This window comes from Branchiostoma belcheri, unplaced genomic scaffold, assembly GCF_001625305.1.
Source record: "Branchiostoma belcheri isolate BF01 breed outbred unplaced genomic scaffold, Haploidv18h27 scaffold88, whole genome shotgun sequence".
Taxonomy (NCBI): Eukaryota; Metazoa; Chordata; class Leptocardii; order Amphioxiformes; family Branchiostomatidae; genus Branchiostoma; species Branchiostoma belcheri.
This window is the reverse complement of record NW_017804553.1, coordinates 990,792-1,013,383: the sequence shown is the minus strand read 5'-3', so window position 1 is coordinate 1,013,383 and position 22,592 is coordinate 990,792. Positions and strand designations below refer to the sequence as shown.

Genomic DNA, 22,592 nt, shown 5'->3' with positions numbered 1-22,592 from the left:
GTGGTGGTAGAGACAAAAAAAAAGACCATATATAAAAAGCAAACGATCTTCCACCATCAACCTCTGCTTGGAGAGTACAGTAAAACAAGCTGCGTAAGAGCAGAGCTAAACCGTTTTATCCACTAAAAACCAAGAAGAACCTTTCGACTCAACAACCCTAACCACAAGACCACGTTGCCACCTATAGCACCTCCCAAAATCATCCCAAATCCATCACTCCCTGACTCTGTATGCTATTACTTTGCAGCGAAAATCTGGCAGTATTTCCTATCTGTTTATGTAATACAGTGAATGGTCCGCTATAATTGAATAGACTGGTGTATTTAAATTTTTACGTTACACACACAGAACAACAAGAGACAACTCCTGTGATACCGCGGGTGATAGAGGGTACGTATACCTCTCATATATTTTAGCAACCTTCGCTAAATCTTTGTCCCTTCAAATATATCAACCGCCAAATGGCTCTCGTTGTTTGGCCAACATATTTTATGGCATCAACAACAAAAGAAAACATTTTTGGTAAACGATAAACTACTGTCCAATGATACAAAGATGATACGCAAGTATGCATTAAAAATGTGTGATTTGGTGAAAGAAAACATCTAAAATATATTTTATATCTAAAATTCTTTTCCCATCTTTGCATTGTAGCCTCCACCATATGCACCAATGACTACATGGAACTGGCGATTCCTGAGGAAGAACTGACCGACATCGACCAAAACAACCTTCACTGGGAGCCTGACCAGAACTGTGGCGCCACAACTAACGGTACTCACTACCTGTTCCGTACTGACCTGTACGGCTGTGGTACACAGGTATGTGATCCAAGCTGTAGACTGATCCTGACAGTTCATCATTGACTAAGAAATAAGAGGATGGCAATACAAATGTATTAGCGGTTCAACTATAATAAGAAAGTGGCTGCATGCATGCCGGTCATATGTTTTTATTTTGTATTTCTGCATTTGACGGAGGTGGGCAGGGCTTTAGTCTCAACTTCTACATATTTTGGGATCATAAGTCTCAACGTCTACATATTTTATACATTTCTACCGCAAACGTATTAGCTTACACGTATTTTGTAAGTTGACAACATCAATGAAATATATTACATATTGCATACAAGGTGGCCTTCGACCCGACGTCCGTCATCTTTCTGAACACCATCAACATCCGGGGTAGCCATGAGCCAGATGACGTCATCACCCGCAAGGGCGACATCAGGATTACTTCTAAGTATGAAAAAGTACCATTTTTGGAACCTATTGCTGGCCTAAACTTTGCATTAGTTTGATACTATAGTACAGAGAAAGTAAGCTTTAGTTGTTTCCTTCATGATTTGGATAAGTCACTTTTGTTTGTTGAACATGTTGATGATTACTTTCGAGACAGAAGTACTGTCTTGGGCAGCGCGCATGTGTATGTGTCAAGTGAGGTGTGTCTGTATTTTTGTCCCCAACAACAATGATTGGAAGTGAGTGGGCGGAGGTTGGGTTTCTGTTGATTGACAGGGTTGTGACCCGGCAGTCCCTGGGTGGTGGGGGTGTACATGTAGCTTTCAAGGTCACCAAGAATGTGTACTGTGTGTGTCGTTCGTCAGTGTCATCCATCTGTAGTGGGATGTGTCCTCGTGTTTAATGTGTTATCATGGTATAAAACGTAAACCATGGTGTAGTACCGGAATAAGTTACGCCTGAAGACAAAAATTTTTCTCGATTCACCAGGTGCGAGTACGAGCGCCAGCGATGGGTGTACGCCACATTCTTACCCATCCCTGGCGGCCTGAACTTCACTGAGGAGGGTTTCGGACAGCTGAAGATTCTCTTCACCATGTTCCCCACCCGGCAGTACCAGACTCCGTACCAGGCCGACGAGTTTCCCGTCCACAGGAACCTGGGAGAACAAATCTACCTGCAGCTGAAGGTTTTGAGATCCAAGATCACTTTATTAAACATTGCATTTGGACAACTGAATTACGTCTAATCCAATAACAAATTTTAAAAACAAGTCACTGCATACAAATGGTATTTTACACATTAACAAATATTGCAAACTACTAGTATAACTATGCTAAGTAACTTGCAATGGTTAAAACTGGCGCAACACATCCAAGGAACATATACTAGTAAATATTCAACTGGTCGAATAGACATTTACATATTTACATGTGTTGAATTATTGTCAAGCTAGGTTTGTTGAGTAAACTGCACATGTACGGAAAAGGAGAGTTTCTGTATCTGTTGGTTCCTGTTATGGGGTGGGACAGTTTATGCCTGTTTATGGTTACTCGGTTAGTGATCTGTAGTGTTTTTAGGTGGAGGGACACGGACAGGAACTTTCCGTCCTGGCGCTGAACTGCAAGGCCACTATGTCACCGGAACCCAACGACACCCTACAGTATCAACTCATCAACGAAGGGTAGGCAAAACTAGCCTGGGCGCCATCCTTCGTAGTTTCCAACAGCTTCCTAATGTAGCGTGGTAGCCAGTGACAATAGGAAGCCGACTGAAACTACGAAGGATGGCACCAAGGATAGGCAAAACGTAATCTTCAAGCAGACCTGGACAAGACTAGCCTGGGTTCCATCCTGGTTAGTTTACGTCCGCTCCCACAGTCGCTGGTTGGTGGTAGCGACTGTGGGAGCGGACGTAAACTAACCAGGATGGAACCCAGGCTAGGACATGTACACTATCAAATAGGCCAAGTCGTAACTAGTTGGCTCTGTATACTAGTATGTCCTTCTCTGTATGCCCTGTCTAAAACTTTCATGGATTGATTCATCAAATATCATGTCAACTTCTTTCACCTCCTTTTACATGTTCGTTTTGATGTACTAAAAGAGACGTTTTTTTAGATTCCATATACTTCTAATATTGCAAATATCTGTTTTTATTTTTTGCAGCTGTGCTTCTGACCAGACCGTGGATATCTACAGTATCGAGGACCCCGCCGTCGAACAGTTCAGTTTTGAGGCGTTCCGGTTCATCCAGGAGGTGAAGATGGTGTACGTGCACTGTGAGGTGATGGTCTGTGACGCCGCCGATCCTGGCTCACGATGTGCTCAGGTACTATACTTCTTAAACATATCCACAATGCACCATACTCAGTCTTAACTGTGAACCCCCATATAGAGCTGTGCTGTACGACATCCTCCAGCATGCTTTCTGTCTATTTGGTCAATTTGTACTCTTTCCAACCGCTTCCCAAGCCTGATAGAAGCTATTCATTAACCTCCTCTTACATTTTCAGGGTTGTGTCACGAGACGCAAAAGGGCCTCAGACGAGAAGGTGGACATGATCGGACGTCACATGATCTACCTGGGACCAATCATTTTGGATGAAGAGGAATCAGGTATTTGCCTACCTTCGTCACCAGTATATATACGTAGTTCTCGAGGTAGACGAGAACGTCGGCAGGACAACATCCACTGCCTAGAGCTGTGACTATATTGCCCACGCACCAGTGGCAAATGGCTACCGTAGGATCTTCTTGGAGATTACTAGTATTGCGCATGCACGAAACCCTGATTTTTCACCGTTTTCGTAGAATGTTTAGTCAACGTTGCATAAGAATTTTCCCCTTTGTCGACGTGCTTGGTAGATGTACTAGTATGTATAAAGACTGAAGAAGATAGAAAATATTGACGACTATTCTCACGTATCCCGTCTGTTGCAGCTCCCAGCAGTGCTTCCCGTGCCATGCTGGCGGCAGGAGGCGGGCTGATGGCGGCCTCTGTGGTCGTCACGGGATCCGTCATCCTGGCGAAGCGGCTCGGCTTCACGTGCGGCCGGCTGGGCTACCAGGGGCTGTCCGGATGAGATGTATGGAGGGAAGAAGAAGAATACTATATACTAGTTATTCACATTGCATTGACAGCCAATTACATAAAGCGTTAGAGATTAAAAACTTTGAGAACACAAGTAAAGTACAGAGCAATATAGAACGTATATCATTGTTATGTATATTTTCGACTCATACTTTCGTTGTTTTTAGTTATGTATAATTCAGTTACTTGATATTACTAAGTTATTGGGGAGGCCCTCGACACATATAGACTGGTTTATTTCGAAAGGAACATACATACAACATACATATAAGTTGCTAATTGCAGCCCGCAGGCTGAATTGGGCAGCTTTTACAATGGGATACACAGGTAGAATATATTTGACATGTACATAACTAAAGCATAAGCATCAAATATTGCACTAGATTATTGCACTTTTTATTGCACTAGATTATTTCACTTTTATGTTAAAATTACGGCGTTACAAGATCGGTTACGAATTACATGATATAGCTAAAAACGATTACAACAAACATAAGATAAAACACTATTACAACATATACAGCTTCGGTTACTGTCTCCTGCATATATTTTGTATTCTGTATCATATATGTTTTTGATTTTATAATATGTGCAAAATAAATCATATCAGATTATCGCACAACGTGATGTGAGTGTTTGTCTGTGTGACATTTGCATGTCAACTTAGTAGTAAAAAAAAAACAAAAAAAAACAAACAAAAGATTCGAATTCGTTCTATCAATTCCATTGTTTCTTGGACCTGTAGTTGAAAATACTACAAGTCCAAGAAAGAATCATACAATATAATACTTCTTTGTAGCCCACCTGTTTACTACAGGTGGTGTCTTGTGCTACTGACATAATCCAGTTTGAAGACGTGCCCTGCCCGGCGTACCAACATCTTCAAGTCTCCTTGTGCCACATCGTCACACGTACGGCTTTGACAGGCATCCACAAAACGCCTTACCTCCTCTCCGCTGTTTTAGGTCAGTCATGCAAACTCATATTTCTAAGACGTCGGAGAAATTCAGGGCACGAACTGGGCTGGGTGACGGCTTGGATGAGTGACTTTCAGATGGACAGTTGACAACTGTTGACGGAGCCTGATTTCGACTGGTGTTGAGTTTCTCTGGTAGGTACATAAGTGTGTCCTGCGTCGTTTTGCCTTCTAGTCTGTGAGTGGAGATGGAGGGGGTTAGCGTGAAGGTGTTGGTTCTACTGGTGTTGCTGGGCTTCTGCCTGGCTGCGGTGACCGGTAAGGTCTCATTCATGTAATCTTCAAGCAGATTTTTTGGTGGCTGCAAGACAGGATATCAAATTGAAAGACTATGATTGGCAGATTGGTATACAATGCGCCACCAAAGTTTGCTGGCGAAAACTACCAGTACGAAAAGGAAAGTCAGATAAAAACGCCTAAACACGCCAAATAAGGCGAATGATATTTTCCAAACAGAGGTTTACTCGTAGGCTTCATGTATTATACACTCCGAGTGGGTCCTAAAACTTTAAAAGAGTGTGTGTTAACGAAGGTGTGGTAACGTCTATTTCGGTGAGAAATTCCCTTTCATTTGGTTTATCATTGGTTACAAACATTATGTCAACTTCGACTAAGGATAATTTGTAAAGTTTAGAATCGTCTGTAACCGTGTCTACACGCGCAGGCAACACTGTCTCCGGCAAGGAGATGGAGGCACTCCGTGCCCTGGGGTCTCCAGGGGCGGGCACGAACGGAGGAACGGACGGGTCCCAGACTGAAAAGAGAGGAGAAGCTTCCGAGAAGCTTGCCGCCATCGTCAGGGCCATGAGCGAACAGGTATGTTTGGACATCGTTTGTTTGTTATTTGTTTGCTTGTTTTATGTTCAAGAGTTTGAGATATAAGCCATGAGCTTTTTTTTTTTGGGGGGGGGGTATTTTCTGATGAAACGTATGTAGATCGCACGCAATAAAAGCTCCGGCAGCCAACCCTAGTATGCTATCCCTGGAACTTCTGTCCCTGTGAACTGTTGGTTCTGTCACAGCCTGCTTGAAAATTATACTACATCAAAATTACACGACGGCCTACGACGAATGAGGCCGTCCCAAACTGTGGCAAACAGACGGTCATGGTAAGTGGTCCACTGACATTCTGACGAGTTTCTACTTTGCTTAGAACTAACTAAAGTTAGACATTTACTGCATTCCAACCTACATTCTGTGCCAATTGTGCTTCCCCGTTTCATGGCAAAGTAATACAGCATCACAACGATAAGAATCGTGCATTTCGCAGTGAAATTGATCACCCGGGTTCGTCTTTTATACCCCCCTCTAGTATTCGGAAAGAGGACTTGCCGGTGAAGATCGGTTATCCTCTCAGAGTCGCCGTCAAAACGGTACGTTCCTAATGAGCTAATTAACTTTTTAGCATACTAGAAACAAAAGCTAATCACCTGTTGTGTACACGACTGGTTCTCAACTTATAAGATGTTACTTGTGAAAAAACTCTGTCTTAAGGTTTGGTTGAGAATGTCTATCGATTGGGTAGCTTGTTTGTTTGTTTATTTAAGGAACCTCAATTAGTGACCATACAAACTCTCTTCCTTGAGTCCTCTTACATACATTGTAAGATACAAACATTATAACAACTATTTGCATTCACTTCTAATTACTTTGAAAAAACGTTGATAACGATAATACAATAAACGTCATTTAAGTAACTGAATAAAGAGACTCATTCTACACAACCAAGTCTTTTATTCAGCCGACGTTTCGGTGACCGTCTGTCACCTTCCTCAGGGCGGCTGAATAAAAGACTTGGTTGTGTAGAAAATGAGTCTCTTTATTCAGTTACTTACCAACCTGATGAAACTATTCACGGATGTCATTAAAGTAACTTTTACACATTTAACGTCAATCAATAACCTCATTAAACAATATTACATAAAAAAGTAGATTCTATCCGTTCCCGTTTCTTCAGATCCCTGCAGTAACTACATCACGCTGAGTGACGCCTGGAGGAACGTGCAGGACGTGAACAGCGGGAACGCGGACCGGTGCGACAGCGGGTTCGCCGGGGAGTGGTACCGCTTCACCGGGTCCGCCGGGAATGCAATGCCCACCGCGGCGCCACCTGACGTGTACAGGTGCGGCACCGACGCCCCGATGTGGATGAACGGGCAACACCCCACACTTGCCGACGGCGAGGTGTCCCGCCAGGTATTCTATTTGTATTTATTGGCAATGATACATGTCATTGCAAGGGTCAACACAGGATGCACCTTGTAATGGCTGACCCACAGAAAGTACAGACGTAATACAGAACGAATAAGAGAGTAAGTATCTATGGTAAAATACCACCTGCAATAAAAGGGATAGATTGCACAGTTACATTACACTAGTTAAAATTATACAGTCCAATATACACTACAAGGCAATGCATTCTCACAGAAGTGTCACTGAGATTGTTAAAAAATGATGAAAATAAATGGTCATTTAAAAAAAAAGAAGGCAATTCATACTTGTACAGTGTAAGAAAAGTCTAAAATCCTTCTATCACACAATCAATCCTCCAGGCGTGTGCCTACTGGAGCGGCAACACCTGCAACTGGCAAACGACCATCCAGGTGCGGGCCTGCAGCGCCGGGTACTACGTGTACAAACTCCCCGCCGCACCTGCCTGTAGCCTCACCTACTGTGGATCGTCGGAAAGTGAGTATATAGTCTGCCTTACTGTATCCAGAACCGTGCTTTATGCAGAACCATGCTCAGGCACTGTTCTGGATGGCCCACGCGTATCCAGAACCGTGCCTTTGGCTGATCTACTAGTATTTTCTTGGATAGGCGGAGACTATCCAGAACCGTGCTTGATCCTAACCCTAACCCCTTCGGGCAGAGTCATAGAACTAGATAGAATTAGCACAGTTCTCGATACAGTATACCTTCACTGCACGAAATCTTCAAGATCTTCAACACCTTAAAGTATGCGTAAAGTTTTTGTGTATTTGCAGCACTGTTACCAATTTTTAACCTTCCGTAGACAACGAAAAGGTCCCCAGGATATTATTATGTAGCTTGTGCCTTGAACATTTAGTTAAAGCCATTTTACCGCCATGTAGATATAGATCTTGACGGGGACGACTGTGCCGGTAACCCGTGTGTGAACGGTGACTGTGTGGACGGAAGGAACAGCTACACATGTAACTGTTACGCTGGATACGAGGGCAGCAATTGTGAAACAAGTAAGATGCGATATTTCTTCAAAGAATAAAAACTTAACTTTTAACCGTTATAATCAAGTTGCATTCAAAAGTAGAAACTGTATAGAGTCCCTAAAATTGTATACTATGACGACTTAAAATAGCGCAGCTAAATACTAGATACTAGATAGATACTTGGAAAATCAGTGAGTGGTTTTTCGTCGTACATATTGTCAATCATATGTCCTTTCTTACTTCCCAGACATTGACGACTGTGCGGCCAATCCTTGCGTGAACGGTGACTGTGTGGACGGAATCAACACGTACACCTGTACATGCAACTCAGGGTATGAAGGGGACACTTGTGACAGAGGTAAGCCAGAATGCCTGAATGGATCAAACGCATTTTTCGTAAGACTTAATATCTGTCCCGATCTTCTACTTTTCAAGTGAAAGCACTTACTAGTTGGTCATATATAGCCTCTACCAGACTTTACATACCATGGGAGTTGGTCCGCTAAGGGTGTACAGTTTGCTGTTCTGAAGCCTGGTGGAGGGAGTGTCAAACTGAACTAACTTTAGCTGGCCATACTGACCTCGCATGTTATCTGTCCATTTGGCCAATTTCTACTACCCGTATTTCCAGCCGCTTCTGTAGTCTGGTCTGGTAGAGGCTAGGCTTCATGTTTGCAATGGAAATGATGGCACGACAAGGTCACCGAAGCATTCAACGTGCTGGCGCTTTTTCCAACAGACGTGGACGGTTGTTCGCCCGACCCGTGCGATCCCCTGGCTACCTGTCAGGACGTGGCGGCCCCCGGCACCGGAGCGACCTGTACCTGTCCGGTTGGGTATGAGGGCGATGGGGAGTTGGGCGGATCCGGATGCAAAGGTAATATTCTGGTCTGATTAAATCGTGCTTATAGCGGCCCGACCAAATCGACCATCCCAACAGCTAAATTATTGTACCCATAACAGTGTTTTTCCAGAATCATGCTCAGACACGGTACTGGCACCTTAGTTCACGTGTATCCAGATCCGTGCCTGAGGCAAAACTACGTTCTTGGATATTCGGAGACTATCCAAGGCCGTGTTTGATCCTGACCCTAATCCTAACTTATTCAGACATAGAACTAGATAGTCACGGTTTTGGATACGATACTCTCAATATACATGTGTATTGTAGTTGATCTGCAGCCTGACTTTACTACTATTCTTAGCTCAAATCTCAGTTCTCAGTGTAACAACATTGTACTTCTTCATCTTGAAATATAAACGATGTAACGTTTTGTTCTTTCCTTGCACAGTGGTCGTACCTCCTCAGGAACTGTCAGGTATGTGGTCTCACTCTGAGAATAATTTTGACAACTCTAAAGCAACTCTATCCTTTTGACACAAAATGTATCTGATGCTAGCCACCACCAGCTGTGGACATATTTCACTAAAAGCAAGTTTTTATCCAACAGGTTCTACCTCCTGTACCAATGACTACATGGAGCTGGCCATTCCCAAGGAAGAACTGACCGACATCGACCAGAACAACCTTCACTGGGAGCCTGACCAGAACTGTGGCGCCACAACTAACGGTACTCACTACCTGTTCCGTACTGACCTGTACGGCTGTGGCACCAAGGTACGTGTACTAAGACTAATCTACATAAACTTTGGCAAAGACAAAGTAGTTGTGCTCATGGACAAGTTGTGTAAAACAGCAAAATTGTCGTTCTACATGATGTAGCGTTGTACACGACTTAATTTTGTCAAAAATCTTTACAAGGTCAAGTTCGATGCACGTTATGTCACATTCCTGAACACCATCAGCATCCGGGGTACCGACAGGGACGCCGGCGTCATCAGCAGGGGAAGTGACGTCAGGATCACATCCAGGTAAAATACTTAGTCTCACGTTTCTACTACCTTTTATTGCCTTTCTTCCCTTGTCAAAGTATCTACGTCGTTCCATGCTTACAATCTGCCTGTTGTCGTTGATTCCCAGGTGCGAGTACGCCCGCAAGCAATGGGTAGACTCCACCTTCCTGCCCATCCCGGGCGGGCTGAACTTCACGGAGGAAGGGTTCGGGCAGCTGGAGGTCCGGCTCTCCATGTTCCCTACCCGGCAGTACCAGAGTAAGTACCGGGCCGACCAGTTCCCCATCCACCGCAAACTGCGAGAGAACGTCTACATGCAGCTGGAGGTGCAGGGACACGGACAGGAACTCTCCGTCCTGGCGCTGAACTGCAAGGCCACCATGTCACCAGAACCCAACGACACCCTGCACTATCAACTCATCAACGACGGGTAGGCAGATTCTGTCTTCTTTGGCATTGTTTGTTTTCTAGCATGTTCATGTTTTTCTGTGAATATATTTGAACTGTAAAAAGGGTTGTATGGTGTGATCTAATCATTATTACAACATTTACTGAATTCTTACATAATTATTACACACTGGCATGCTCAAACCCGATACGTGCTGGGTCATCTTCAACCATGACCGGTCCTTAAGTCAAAACTACATCCAATTCTCTAGCAACCACTGCCACTCTAGGAATCCAAACATACAAACCCACCTAAACCAGCGCCGCCCCAAAATAATACTTCCGTAATTTTCTTGCAGATGTGCCTCCGACCCAACCCTGGATATCTACAGCCCCAAGGATGCCAACAAGGAGCGGTTCGGTTTTGAGGCGTTCCGTTTCATCAAAGAGGTGAAGATGGTGTACGTGCACTGTGAGGTGATGGTCTGTGACGCAGGCAATGCCCGGTCCCGCTGTGCTGAGGTTAGTCAATATGCTTGGGACATAAACGTAGGTAGTAGGTAGTGTCTTACTTCATAGTCGTGTAGACACATGTAAATGTCAAAAATTGCCTCTTTGAAATACCTAGATACTTGACCACGTGATCGTAACTTTTTCATTGCATCTGACTCCTTCTTTTCAAGTCCTGGTCATACATACCGTACGATGCATCTTCGATGTCGTAAAAGTCATCGCAGGAGCATTGCATCGCACGGTGTATGTGACTGGGGCTTAACATGCACTCTCAAACACCATCGATACCAATATTGTGTTATTTGCTGTCATATTCTACCCTAAACCACACAATAAAGAACATTTCTTTTTTCAGGGCTGCGTTGCGAGACGCAAAAGGGCTTCGGATTCTGGCGAGAAGGCCGACATGATCGGACGCCACATGCTGTACCTGGGACCGATCGTGCTGGATGATGCCGAAGCAGGTACATAATCATCTACCTGACAGTTTACATGTCACGAATCTGTGCAACATCATCCAGTCATTGGTTGATTGTTGCAATGAATCCGCAGATAGCACCTGATCTTTCAATGCTGCAGTGTGCATGTAGTTTTTCTTTAAGCTGGCAATTTAAAGTTGGCATGCAGGCCGCTTTTTATTGAGATCATAAGGGAAGAGCTAGCCAGGCAATATATAACAAAGTGGCAGTTTACATCATTTAAAATCCTGGTTACAGCAATTTGTTTTGATGACAAATTGGGATAATGTGGATCCGTACTTCCATTCTAAAGACAAAGAAATTATATTTCATTTTAAGGTTGTAACGAATCTTCTGCTGTGTTCCCTTCCAGCTGCAGACAGCCTGCGCAGTCGCCGCGGTGCACCCTGGGCCCTGCTGGCTGCCGGAGGGGGTCTGATGGCGCTCGCCCTTGTCGTGCTGGGCGCGGCCGTCGTGCGGAAGTACTCCCGCCGGGAGGAGTGGGCCTACCAGGCTGTCACTGACGTGGAGGGGGAGGAGACCAACGTGGAAGTGGAAGAGTAAAAGGAGAGATGCCACAGGCTAGCTAATCTCCAAGCAGATCCCTTTCGGTGGCAAGACAGTATCCATTAGCCAGAGAAGGTCCATATATGAAAAGCTAACGATCATTCCCCCACAACATCTGCTTGGAGAGTAAGGATAGCGACTGCTGACGAAATTTAAATGTTAGCTATGTTCCTGGTTGTTGCCCTACAGTCTGCAACTTTGAATTCTGTGCGCTTTTCATTGGATAAGATTTGTAACGATCATTCATCCAAAGCTCATCCAAATGTTTTACTCATGAGGTAAAAAATATTATACTTATGTACTTGCAGAATACAATACCCGAGACATTTCTTTCTATGATAACTTTATCATATGATATGGCATTGATGCGGAAAGTAGAAAATTATATACTCTTCGACTATCTACTGAGTTGTATTACTTACTACAATGATTTTACAGTATATAAAACATTCACATAATTAAGAAAGTATAACAATCGTCCATAAATAACCGGAGCCCTTTCTTCAATTTCGTCAGAAAGTTGAGAATATGTACCAACATTTTTCCAGACGGATGTACCATGTAGATGCTGCTCTTGAATGAATAAACATCTCTATATTGAATAAAGATTGCTTGTTTTTTCGTATCCTTATGTTTAATTAGCTATCTATCTATAGGTCATAAATAAATGGAAGCTACAACACGTAACTAGTTCTCACAACTGTCCTACGTAGCAGATCCATTTTTCTAATCTCTTCGTAATTGTGCAGATATGAAAACACTAAAAATGTATTGATGATTAAGATATGAGATTAAAAACTGTCTTACTCGCTGAAGCAAATACTAGTAACAGATGTGATAGACGTTTAGAAACGTATGTAGAAGCCGGTCAAACTGATCATGAAGGCATCCTATGGATAGTCTTGCATATGCCCTGCAAAATTGGTAGTCTGGGTACAGAAAATACCGCCTTCAAATCCTTCTCGGCTGTTGGTTCTGACACAGCCTCTAAGTTTCTTCGACACAACGAATGTACCCAGGCCAAGTGGCACAAGACAGTCTGTGTTACCTCGTAGGTATAGTTGGGGCATCACCCATTTAAAGACCTGTGTACTAATTGCTGTTTTCTCTATTCGTGTCCCACGGTGAGCTTAACAGGTTATCTTCAAAAAAGCATCATATTCTTGTTGTCCCGACCCCGCATAGTATTTTCGTCATGGAAACTCGTATTTCTAAGACGTGGACGAAATGCAGACCACGTAGTACGTAGGAGTCTGAGCGGGTCGGTGAGCATGCGATGACGATGAAGACTACGACCTAAAAATGGTGAGATGACCTGCGATGAATAGAGTTTAGGCCACCACTAATTGCTCTTTTCTCCATTCGTGTCCCATGGTGAGCTTAGCAGGTTATGCTCAGAAAGCATCATATTCCTGTTGTTCCAAACCCGCACTGCCGCTGGTTATTTTCGTCATGGAAACTCGCATTTCTAAGACCTCGACGAGATGCAGATCAGGTAGCGGCAAACGTGAGTGTGCCGTCGCCATGGCTTGTATCAAGGTAAATGTTGGAATAGAAAAAAGGCCACGTAGTAGGTAGGAGGCTGACCGGATCGGTGAACATGTGATGGGCACAACTGACGGTTGTCCATTAGCCCGATCCTGACTCTTCCCCACAACAAGCAGTTCAAACTTCAACTAATAGTAGTCCAAACTTCGACCAATGGCAGTCCAAACTCGACCAATGATAGTTCAAACTTCAACCAATGGCGTGGCAATTAGCAGCTATTTGGACCAATGAGAGAGCGTCTCCATGTCCTTCAAATGTTTTAATTTGTACGTTTTGGAGGAGGTGGGCGGGGCTATAGGATCGGTTTGTGTTAGGTACAAGAACGAGTGGTAGTGGGTACCCCGCATTGTCCTACACTTGGTGCCAAGAGTAGGTTGTCCTTCTCCGAACTTGAAGCATGGACAACATGTACGTGAAGGTCTTGACTCTTCTGTGCCTGGGTCTCTGTGTGTCTGCTGTGACAGGTAAGAACTTTTTGTGTAACTTGACAATGAGTATTTACGGTCCAGAATAGACTAATTTGTGTTCATTGCTATTTTCCCTCCCACATACGAGGCATAGTCAAGATGCAATTCGCCTTTTTTCATTGGTGCAATGAAGCCTATGGCAACACTTGTAAATTTAAAGTAGAGTCTACAATTCCAATTAAGTAATGTATTTATGTGCACTCCTTAAGTTATCTCTAACCACTCGATGTGTTCTTGCTCTAGGAGTTTGAGCGTATATCTGAGTAGTTTACAAGGATCAATGGCATAAACCGAAGTTTAAGAAGGCTCACATGCGCGTCAGTAAAATGGTTCAAGCACGAGAAACTGGGCATGTTTATCAAACGTTTACCTGGTCTATATTTATGTCTTGGGCCCTGAATAAATACGCTTTGTAAATCTAAAGGATTGAGGACAATTTGGCTAGGGGTTAAAAAGATGAGAAAGCTCACACGTCTTAAGAAATTGGATATGTTTATACCGTATTAACATACTTCTTGTCTACTTGGGACAATGATGTTCTCTATTCTCGACCTAAATACTTACTTACTTATCCTCTGTGAGCCATAAGGCCATGACTTTTTTCGTCCATGCGGGTCTGTCCTTGCCACCTAAATATTATTAAGTTCTGCAAAAAGTGCCGTGTCAAATAGCTACAGCTGGGACAACATATGCTGAAGCATGCACGGAGAAAAATGTTCATCCTCTTCTTCAAGAATCAGATCGGTTTATCTTGTTTATCGAAGCTGGTGTCACTAATTGTTGGTCCTCCTTCAATACACATTGTTCATGCTTGGTGGTAAAAACTAATTGAAGTCTTGTAATTATATCATGGAGGGTGTCTGTGTAAAGCTTTGTGTGTATAACGGCACCAGCCTGAGTCACAACCGTAGCCGGATCGTGCTAGTGGGCACGTCCGCACATATTGCGCCACCAGCTTAACATGTCTTAACCCACGTAACTTAACTGAACTGACATGAGCATGGTTACTTAAACGTTGCTTGATTGATGTGCAATATCGGGGTCTGTGAATACAGTTTAAGACTCTTCGCCTACTGTACTACCAAGATTTAAAGTACAACTGACGGCAAAGAGAAAAGTGTAACAGCCCTAGTCGACATTTTCCCACATAACTAAGCTATCAACTTACCTCGCAAGCAACAGTTTTGCATTAAGATTTAGATGCTTCTGGCACAGTTGCCATCCTCCGTAGTCTCCGCCGGCTCGCTAATTAATGTCCCTGGCTAGCTCAGCAAGTCCAGATTCCGTGGTAGCCAGCGACTTTAGGGAGCCGGCGGATATTATGGAGGATGGCACCCAGGCTAAGATGCTACAGAAACGTCACTTCACTTCCAGTTCGTTTCACTGCTTTTGAACAAGCACAAAATAATTTTCCCACATCCAGGCACCGCTACAGGCCAGGACGAGTTAAAAGAGCAAGAGGCCCTCCGTATTCTGGACGCCTCCTCAACAAGTGACGATGAACCACTTGCCGTCGACTTCAAGGTACTAGTATCCTGGCTTTTCAAAGTGAAAGTTCTTCTGCAATAAAGAACATTTTTTTGTCTCTTTCAGATTTTTAAAAATCTCTTTCAGGTTATTCTAGTTTCTGTTTTTGTACACATATGTCTGGGTATTCGATGGTTAACTAATTATTTCAAATATTCATGTGGACACATCACAGGAGTCCACCGGTGAAGATTCGCCGGCGTCACAAAGTCGCCGTCAGATGGCCGATGGTATGTCTGTTTTTAACAGCTGCTCCTTGGCATACTTCCTAGTGCTTGTGTGAAATGTGTTGGCTATATCAAAGCGAAGAATGAATGTTATCTATAAACATTTGTGTTTCATGACAAAATAGCTATCGCTTGCCATAGTATTGTCACCAAAGAAAGAAATTAAAAATAACGTTTTAGGAGTTTTTTTTACTAACATTTCTTCTGTTCTCTTTTGCAGGAAGAGATGCCGGATATCTGGCTTCTTACAAGGGATGGCACTACTACAAAGTCCCTGTCAGCGGAGCTATGACGTCGACCAACGTCAAGGCTACATGTGAAGCAGCCGGGTACGTGACTCCGTGTAACGGGAACAGCGGGTGTCAGTACGCTTCCTCCGCGTGCGTGCTGACAGGCCTGGACAACTGCGGCAACCCGATGTACGAGATATCCCAGGAGCTGTGCGGCACCAGCCCGAGCGGCTGCGCCCAGCTGTACGGTGTGTACCAGTTCATGAACAACTGGGGACCGGATGACGCGTGTGGGGCAGAGTCCGGGAGCTGGTGCGTCGGAGGCTCCGGGCAGCAGGACAAATTTGCCTTCTGCGCAAGAGGTAATTTGAAACGTTGTCTAGTTCTCCTCTTCTATTTCCTATCATCGAGTCTAATCCTACAAGTTTAGGATTTTTAGTTTTGAACTGACTATCTTTAGTGTCAGAAAAATATCACCCATATAGCCGTCCTTTGTGAATTGTGTGATACTTCACAGCGCGCTTACAAACACTTGTTCTGTTCTAGACCGTCTTGTCACGACAACTGCGCCCCGAGAAACGACTACTGCATCCAATAAAGCGCCGGGTAAGTAATAAATTACTTACAAAAGTCTTAATATTTGGCACTGTTAAAAAACCTCTATCCTGAACAAAGATGCATTATTCTGAACATAGTTATTCTATGATAGCATTTATGCATATTACAAGATTGTCAACAAGAAACCAACAAATTGTACACTGATGCAATTTGTATCAGGCTGCATCCTAACTTTACTACTGATAAATGACACACGACCACTTTGTTGCAGGTAACTGCTGTGGCGACATCCTGCGTCACGAGCCGCTAGAGGTTGACCAGTCCACCAGCTTCAGGGTTCCGGACGGCTGGACCATGTGCTACATCGATCAGCGCGACACCGCCTACCACAACACTCCATGCCAGGACCTGCTCCAGGGAATCCCGCAGTACGGCAACGCTGAACAACTGCTCGCAGCCGGAGGAAACTTCGGGTGCTGGCACGGCAACACCGGCGACTCTCCCGGACCGGCGTACGCATCGAACGGCGTTATTCAGAACAGCTGCCGAGACAACATCCAGCAGTCTAACCGTCTGTCGTCATGGAGTCCTAGCACTACAACATTCGGTGTTTGCATAAAGGGCATCACTTGTGGTGAGTACTGTTACATGTACACTACTTAGAAGTATATTTCTTGTGATCAACTTACTTATTGTTAAAACACCTACGTGCGAGATGCCGCATCTGGTAAAAGTATGCCTTCACCAAGGAAACTATGTTTTGGTAGAGTTTATTTGTAGTGGTGTACTGATATAGCTTATGTCACTGAGGACCTTATTTGCATAATCAATAAGAATAATTCTTCATACGTCAGTCGTTAAGTAAAATTTGGCGAAAGTTTGAGGTTGTGAAACTCTACCTTGTTTTTTTACTCTCACAGAACCGATTGCCACAACTAGTACTACTGCGCCAACCAAAGAACCGAAGAGTGAGTAATTGCGTCACATTTGATACACGTTTGATAATTATATTCAAGATAAATACATGTGATTGTTTTAGATGCTGCCTTCATTGTTGTTGATAGATAAATGAAAAATGTGGCATTTGTACGTTTCCACTTATTAGACTCATTCACTACCAAAGGCTTATCAGAGTAATCCTTGTAATACTATGAGATATGACCGAATAGCAATAATCTGCTACGGTTGTAACAATAATGTGCTATGGTTGTAATTAACTCTGCCCCTGTCTTGACTTTTCACAGTTCAAACTGCCGCCCCAGTTCAAGACTTAATGGGTATGTAAACAGTGTCTTAAATATGTCAAATTGCTTTTGCTATTTGAAATTTTCATTAATTGTTTCAATGGAATAAACATGCATTTTTAGTATATGACAGATTTAACCTAAAGGTTGGTAGAAGCACATACATGTGTGCGTCCTACTTAAAAAAAATTGACAACATTTGTTCCATCGACTTGAAATCTGTTTTAGCCTCCACCTCCTGCACCAATGACTACATGGAGCTGGCCATTCCCGTGGACGAACTGACTGACATCACCCTTAACGACCTTCACTGGGAGCCTGACCAGAACTGTGGCGCCACAACTAACGGGACTCACTACCTCTTCCGTACTGAGCTGTACGGCTGCGGCACCAAGGTAGGTGCAATATGCTCAAGATTGATGTTGCATATTGTTACATATTGCAAGATATTGCTTGAATGCAATCATCACACCATTATCATCTAGCCCGGGTGCCATCCTTCGTAGTTATCGCTGACTCCCCGTGGTAGCCAGCGACAACAGGGAGCCGGCGGTAACTACAGAGGATAGCACCCAGGCTGGCGACAATTTATCTCCAAGTACATGTAGATCCTTTAGGTAGAGAAGCTTCCCTTAGCCACCGAAGGCCTCCGCGAGCGTGCTAATTATCATCCGTTGAGAAGCAATGTCAATGTTCGTGTTGCAGGTCATCTTTCTTGATTGTTTTAATACAAGTTCTCTCCCCATATATAAGGTGTCGTTCGACCCGAAATACGTCATCTTCCTGAACACCATCAACATCCTGAGCATGGAACAGAAGATCGGCGTCATCACTCGGGAGGGCGGCATCAGGATCACCTCCAAGTATGTAGAGACATATTACTGTCCCGACTTGACCTTTAAGTTTGCTTTTTCTTTTTCTATCTACTAGTATGTTAAGACGTCTAGATGGTATTTCCTGTTGAATCTTGAATTGAATCTTGTTAATGGCAATGGCAATATCGAAAACGCCAGCAAGACCAATATTGCTGACCAAATTATATTACATGCAACCGTCAGAATGCTTTATTTTGAAAGGAATCTAGTGGATGACCAGATTCTCTTCATCCATATTACTTAGCTGGTACGAAAAAGGTACAACACTGTTGTTGCGGCAGAATGTGATCATATACCTTTACGATAGCAGTGAATAGATGTGAAGATTGATACACAATGTACTCCCCTGGTGACAAAATACCTTCATCAACAGGTGCGAGTACGAGCGTCAGCAGTGGGTAGACTCCACCTTCCTGCCCATCCCGGGCGGACTGAACTTCACGGAGGAGGGGTTCGGGCAGCTGGAAGTCCGGCTCTCCATGTTCCCCACCCGGCAGTACCAGACACCGTACCTGGCCGACCAGTACCCCATCCACCTAAAGCTGCGTCAGCACATCTACATGCAGCTGGAAGTGCAGGGACACGGCCAGAATCTCGCAGTGTTGGCGCTGAACTGCAAGGCCACCATGTCACCCGAACCCAACGACACCCTGCACTATCAACTCATCAACGACGGGTAGGCAGAAATTATGTTTAAGGCCTGGTCATATTAGTCAATCAATGGACCGCAAAGATTTCTTGGGAGAGTCTTGTTTTTGTTGGACAAAATTCATGATGTCTGATTTTCTTCTTCCGGGACGGAAGTATTGGTTTGGGTGGCGCCAATCCATGCTCTGTGCGTTTGGGTTCTGAAGACAGTGGGATTGGGTTTCACTTGACGAATGGCAGGAATGTTTGAACATCTACCATGATGTAGTAGCGAAGTAAATTTTATCTTACAATCAGAAGAACACATGCACATCTTCTTCCCTTAAGTTTGAAACCTCTGATTTCTTATCTTGCAGTTGCGCTTCAGACCCAACCCTGGATATCTACAGTGTCGAAGATCCCGCCGTCGAACAGTTCGGTTTTGAGGCGTTCCGGTTCATCCAGGAGGTGAAGATGGTGTACGTGCACTGTGAGGTGATGGTCTGTGACGCCGCAGATCCTGGGTCCCGGTGTGCTCAGGTTGGTCCCATATACTTTAGATATAGCGCTAAGAACTCTTCATAGTGGTGTTGACAGGTATGAATGTCGCGTTGTGGTAATTGCCATATGGTAAAGCGTATGAGAAGAAAAATTCTTACACAAGACTAAACAGTGCATACTTTGAAGTGTATCCTAGGATTGACACTGTAGTTTGAATCTATAACAATCAAATAGTCAATCAAAAACTCACTCACTCACTCACTCACTCACTCATCAATCAATCAATCAATCAATCAATCAATCAATCAATCAATCAATCAATCAATCAATCAATCAATCAATCAATCAATCAATCAATCACGACTCTCTCTTTTCAGGGATGTGTTGCAAGACGCAAGAGGGCCTCTGACGAGAAGATGGACATGATTGGACGTCACATGATCTACCTGGGACCAATCGCCTTGGATGATGATAATGACGCAGGTACATCTTTACATATATATTAATTGTGTCATGTTTACAAGAAATGTTATTTTTCGAGAAATTTCACAAATAACTAGAATTCCGAGATCTCATACCTCCATGAAATATGATCTTAATATGTAAATGTGAATTTTTTCTTTAAGTTTAATTGTGCAAATGACCTCTGCATTAACATGATATATGCATCGTGATGTATGTTAACTTTTGATTAACTTACAGATGTCCCAAGTATGACATTCTCATCATTCACCATCACGAAATCATAGAATTTTCGCATTAATTATGCAAATTAGGTCATCATTTGCATAGTTAGTATCTGTTGAAGTTCCGCCTGCCATAGGTTACATACATTACATGTATGTAAGTAGTATAATGTAAAACACTGTAATTATAGAATTTTCTCATTAATTATGCAAATAAAGTCCTTATTTGCATAATTTGCATTTAATTATGTACATCTCTCTCTCAGCTACCTGCACACCAAAAATAATGAAAATATGTTGTTCCTGTCTGGACTTATTGGCTTTTAAACATTCCGCCAGAAAGTGCCCTGCAGTTCCAGAACAAGCCGCTAGGGGGCCCAAACTCAAATGACTTCTTCCCAAGCACGAGAGCTACCTTCCATCCAAATTTCATGACCCTAGCATGTCCAGATCGCGAGATATCAAAACCGGAAGTTGCGCTGCAGTACCAAGGGAAGCCACTAGGGGGACCAAAATCTAATCATTTCTAGTTTTTGTCACACCCTACCAACACACCAAGTATGAAACCAATCCATCCAGGCGTTCTTGAGTTATATTGTTGACCAACAGACAGACAGACAGACAGACGGACAGACAGACAGATAAACGGAACTGAAAATATAACCTCCATGACACATTTCATGGAGGTAATGATACAAATGATGGTCATATACAATTAGATAAGCTCAATCAGTAGATACAGTTACTCAAGCAACTGGATATGATTTTGGAAACGGTTAAAGTGAGACGGATTGATCATTTCCAAAATCGTATCCAGTTGCTTTAGTAACTGTTTCTGGCGTATCATATTACCTGGATGTCTAACCTTCACCGACGTAGCAATCAATAGACTTAATGGTCTTTGTCCTTCATTTTATCTGCAGACAGCCTGCGCAGTCGCCGCGGTGCACCCTGGGTCCTGCTGGCTGCCGGAGGGGGTCTGATGGCGCTCGCCCTTGTCGTGCTGGGCGCGGCCGTCGTGCGGAAGCACTCCCGCCGGGAGGAGTGGGCCTACCAGGGGCTGGCTGACGTGGAAGGGGAGGAGTAGGGGGAGGGAGTCCGCAGAATAGCACGGCTATGACGTCATGTTTACCATCCTGTGACGTCATGATGTAACCACCTGTTTGGTTGGTCGCTTGCGGCTTTGATGTTTCGTTTCATAAGACCGTACTCTTTATTAGTTCTCTTTACTGATTTCATCATATACTTATGTAGCAATTACATTATTCAAGATGTTGTATTCAAGACATGTTATATCAGTATAACCTGTTGTAACCGTAAGTAATATCCTGGCATTTAGACTTGTAAAGACTGTTTGAAAGTGGACCAAAAAGGGTGGATACCAGGCTAGGTATCAAGGATGTCTCTTTAACGTTTTTTTTCCAATTATCATAGATGTTTCTCAAAAGCATGTGTGCAAAACTAACAAATAAGTGTCAAGTGCATAAGACTGCGTTAATGTTTTTTTCGATATCACGTGGGTTTTTGATTTGCTGAATAAAAGTCATTTGCATGACGAAAATGTGTGTTATACTTTTCGTTGACATACTTTATATACTTGAAGCTATCATTAGTCCAACGGCGCAGTTTCAGAAGCTACACTTATAGTATGCACCACATCACAGCCAAAGCTGCAGTACCTGTGCTAGCCGCTGCTCGAAAGAGAATTTCAAAAGAACAGTCAGCAACCCGAGAAGACGTCTAAGCAACAATTAAAGTTGAGCATTGTCTGCCTAAATGCTTGAAAGATACGAGTTCGTAGCCTCTACCACTAGTACCAGGCTTCAGTAGCGACTGGAAAGAGTTGAAATTGACCAGATAGACAGATCACATGCCAGGGGAGTTGGTCCGCTAAAGAACTGTACTCCCTTAGCGGCGCGGACCAACTCCCCTGGCATGTGATCTGTCTATTCGACCAATTTCTACTCTTTCCATGAACCTCTGAAGCCTGGTAGAGGCTACCTAGTTCTATCAAATGTAACCAAAGCATCGAACAGCATTGTTGTAATTTAGATAGACTACTGGACTTTATACATTACCAAAGAAAGTGCCAAATGTCACTTTCTGAGTAGCAAACGTCGGCCGAAAAGCTCATTAAAAAGTCACCGGACCAGTTCGTCGCCCGCGGCGCAGTGGTCTGATCGAATTCCCGATAGCGACGGTGGCGTGTTTTGTTCCCACCAACACAAGTCTTGTGTCGGGAGCCGCCATCACAATAGCAGGTGTACAAACTACAACAACACAGACAATCAGGTGAGACAAATTTCCTTTCTTCACTACGTAG

At 43.6% G+C, this 22,592-nt stretch overlaps 2 protein-coding genes and 1 pseudogene across 2 annotated transcripts in view; all 3 read left to right on the top strand.

The window, feature by feature from the left end:
* Positions 1-3,825, top strand: part of LOC109487337 — a 16,511-nt gene extending 12,686 nt beyond the window's left edge. The window contains exons 11-17 of the mRNA XM_019791316.1: positions 655-821; positions 1,133-1,242; positions 1,731-1,929; positions 2,321-2,424; positions 2,909-3,071; positions 3,256-3,364; positions 3,683-3,825. Coding sequence (XP_019646875.1) covers positions 655-821; positions 1,133-1,242; positions 1,731-1,929; positions 2,321-2,424; positions 2,909-3,071; positions 3,256-3,364; positions 3,683-3,825 — 995 coding nt within the window. The remainder of the gene's footprint in view (positions 1-654; positions 822-1,132; positions 1,243-1,730; positions 1,930-2,320; positions 2,425-2,908; positions 3,072-3,255; positions 3,365-3,682) is intronic.
* Positions 3,826-5,478: 1,653 nt separating this feature from the next.
* On the top strand, positions 5,479-11,776 carry LOC109487336 (oncoprotein-induced transcript 3 protein-like). Its single transcript, XM_019791315.1, has 14 exons — positions 5,479-5,625; positions 6,122-6,182; positions 6,767-7,005; positions 7,362-7,497; positions 7,905-8,027; positions 8,248-8,358; positions 8,740-8,877; positions 9,293-9,319; positions 9,452-9,618; positions 9,763-9,872; positions 9,982-10,284; positions 10,601-10,763; positions 11,110-11,218; positions 11,586-11,776. Exons 1-14 carry the CDS (start codon positions 5,497-5,499, stop codon positions 11,774-11,776), a joined length of 2,007 nt encoding a protein of 668 aa, XP_019646874.1. The 5' UTR covers positions 5,479-5,496.
* A 1,883-nt stretch (positions 11,777-13,659) lies between these two features.
* On the top strand, positions 13,660-21,389 carry LOC109487335 (annotated as a pseudogene).
* The last annotated feature ends 1,203 nt before the right edge of the window (positions 21,390-22,592 follow it).

Coding starts and splice junctions, on each gene's coding strand:
- LOC109487336 (XM_019791315.1), top strand. CDS start 5,497: ATGGAGGCACTCCGTGCCCTGGGGTCTCCAGGGGCGGGCACGAACGGA. Junction 8,028..8,247: donor GGGCAGCAATTGTGAAACAA/GTAAGATGCGAT, acceptor CTTACTTCCCAG/ACATTGACGACTGTGCGGCC. Junction 10,764..11,109: donor CCCGGTCCCGCTGTGCTGAG/GTTAGTCAATAT, acceptor TTCTTTTTTCAG/GGCTGCGTTGCGAGACGCAA.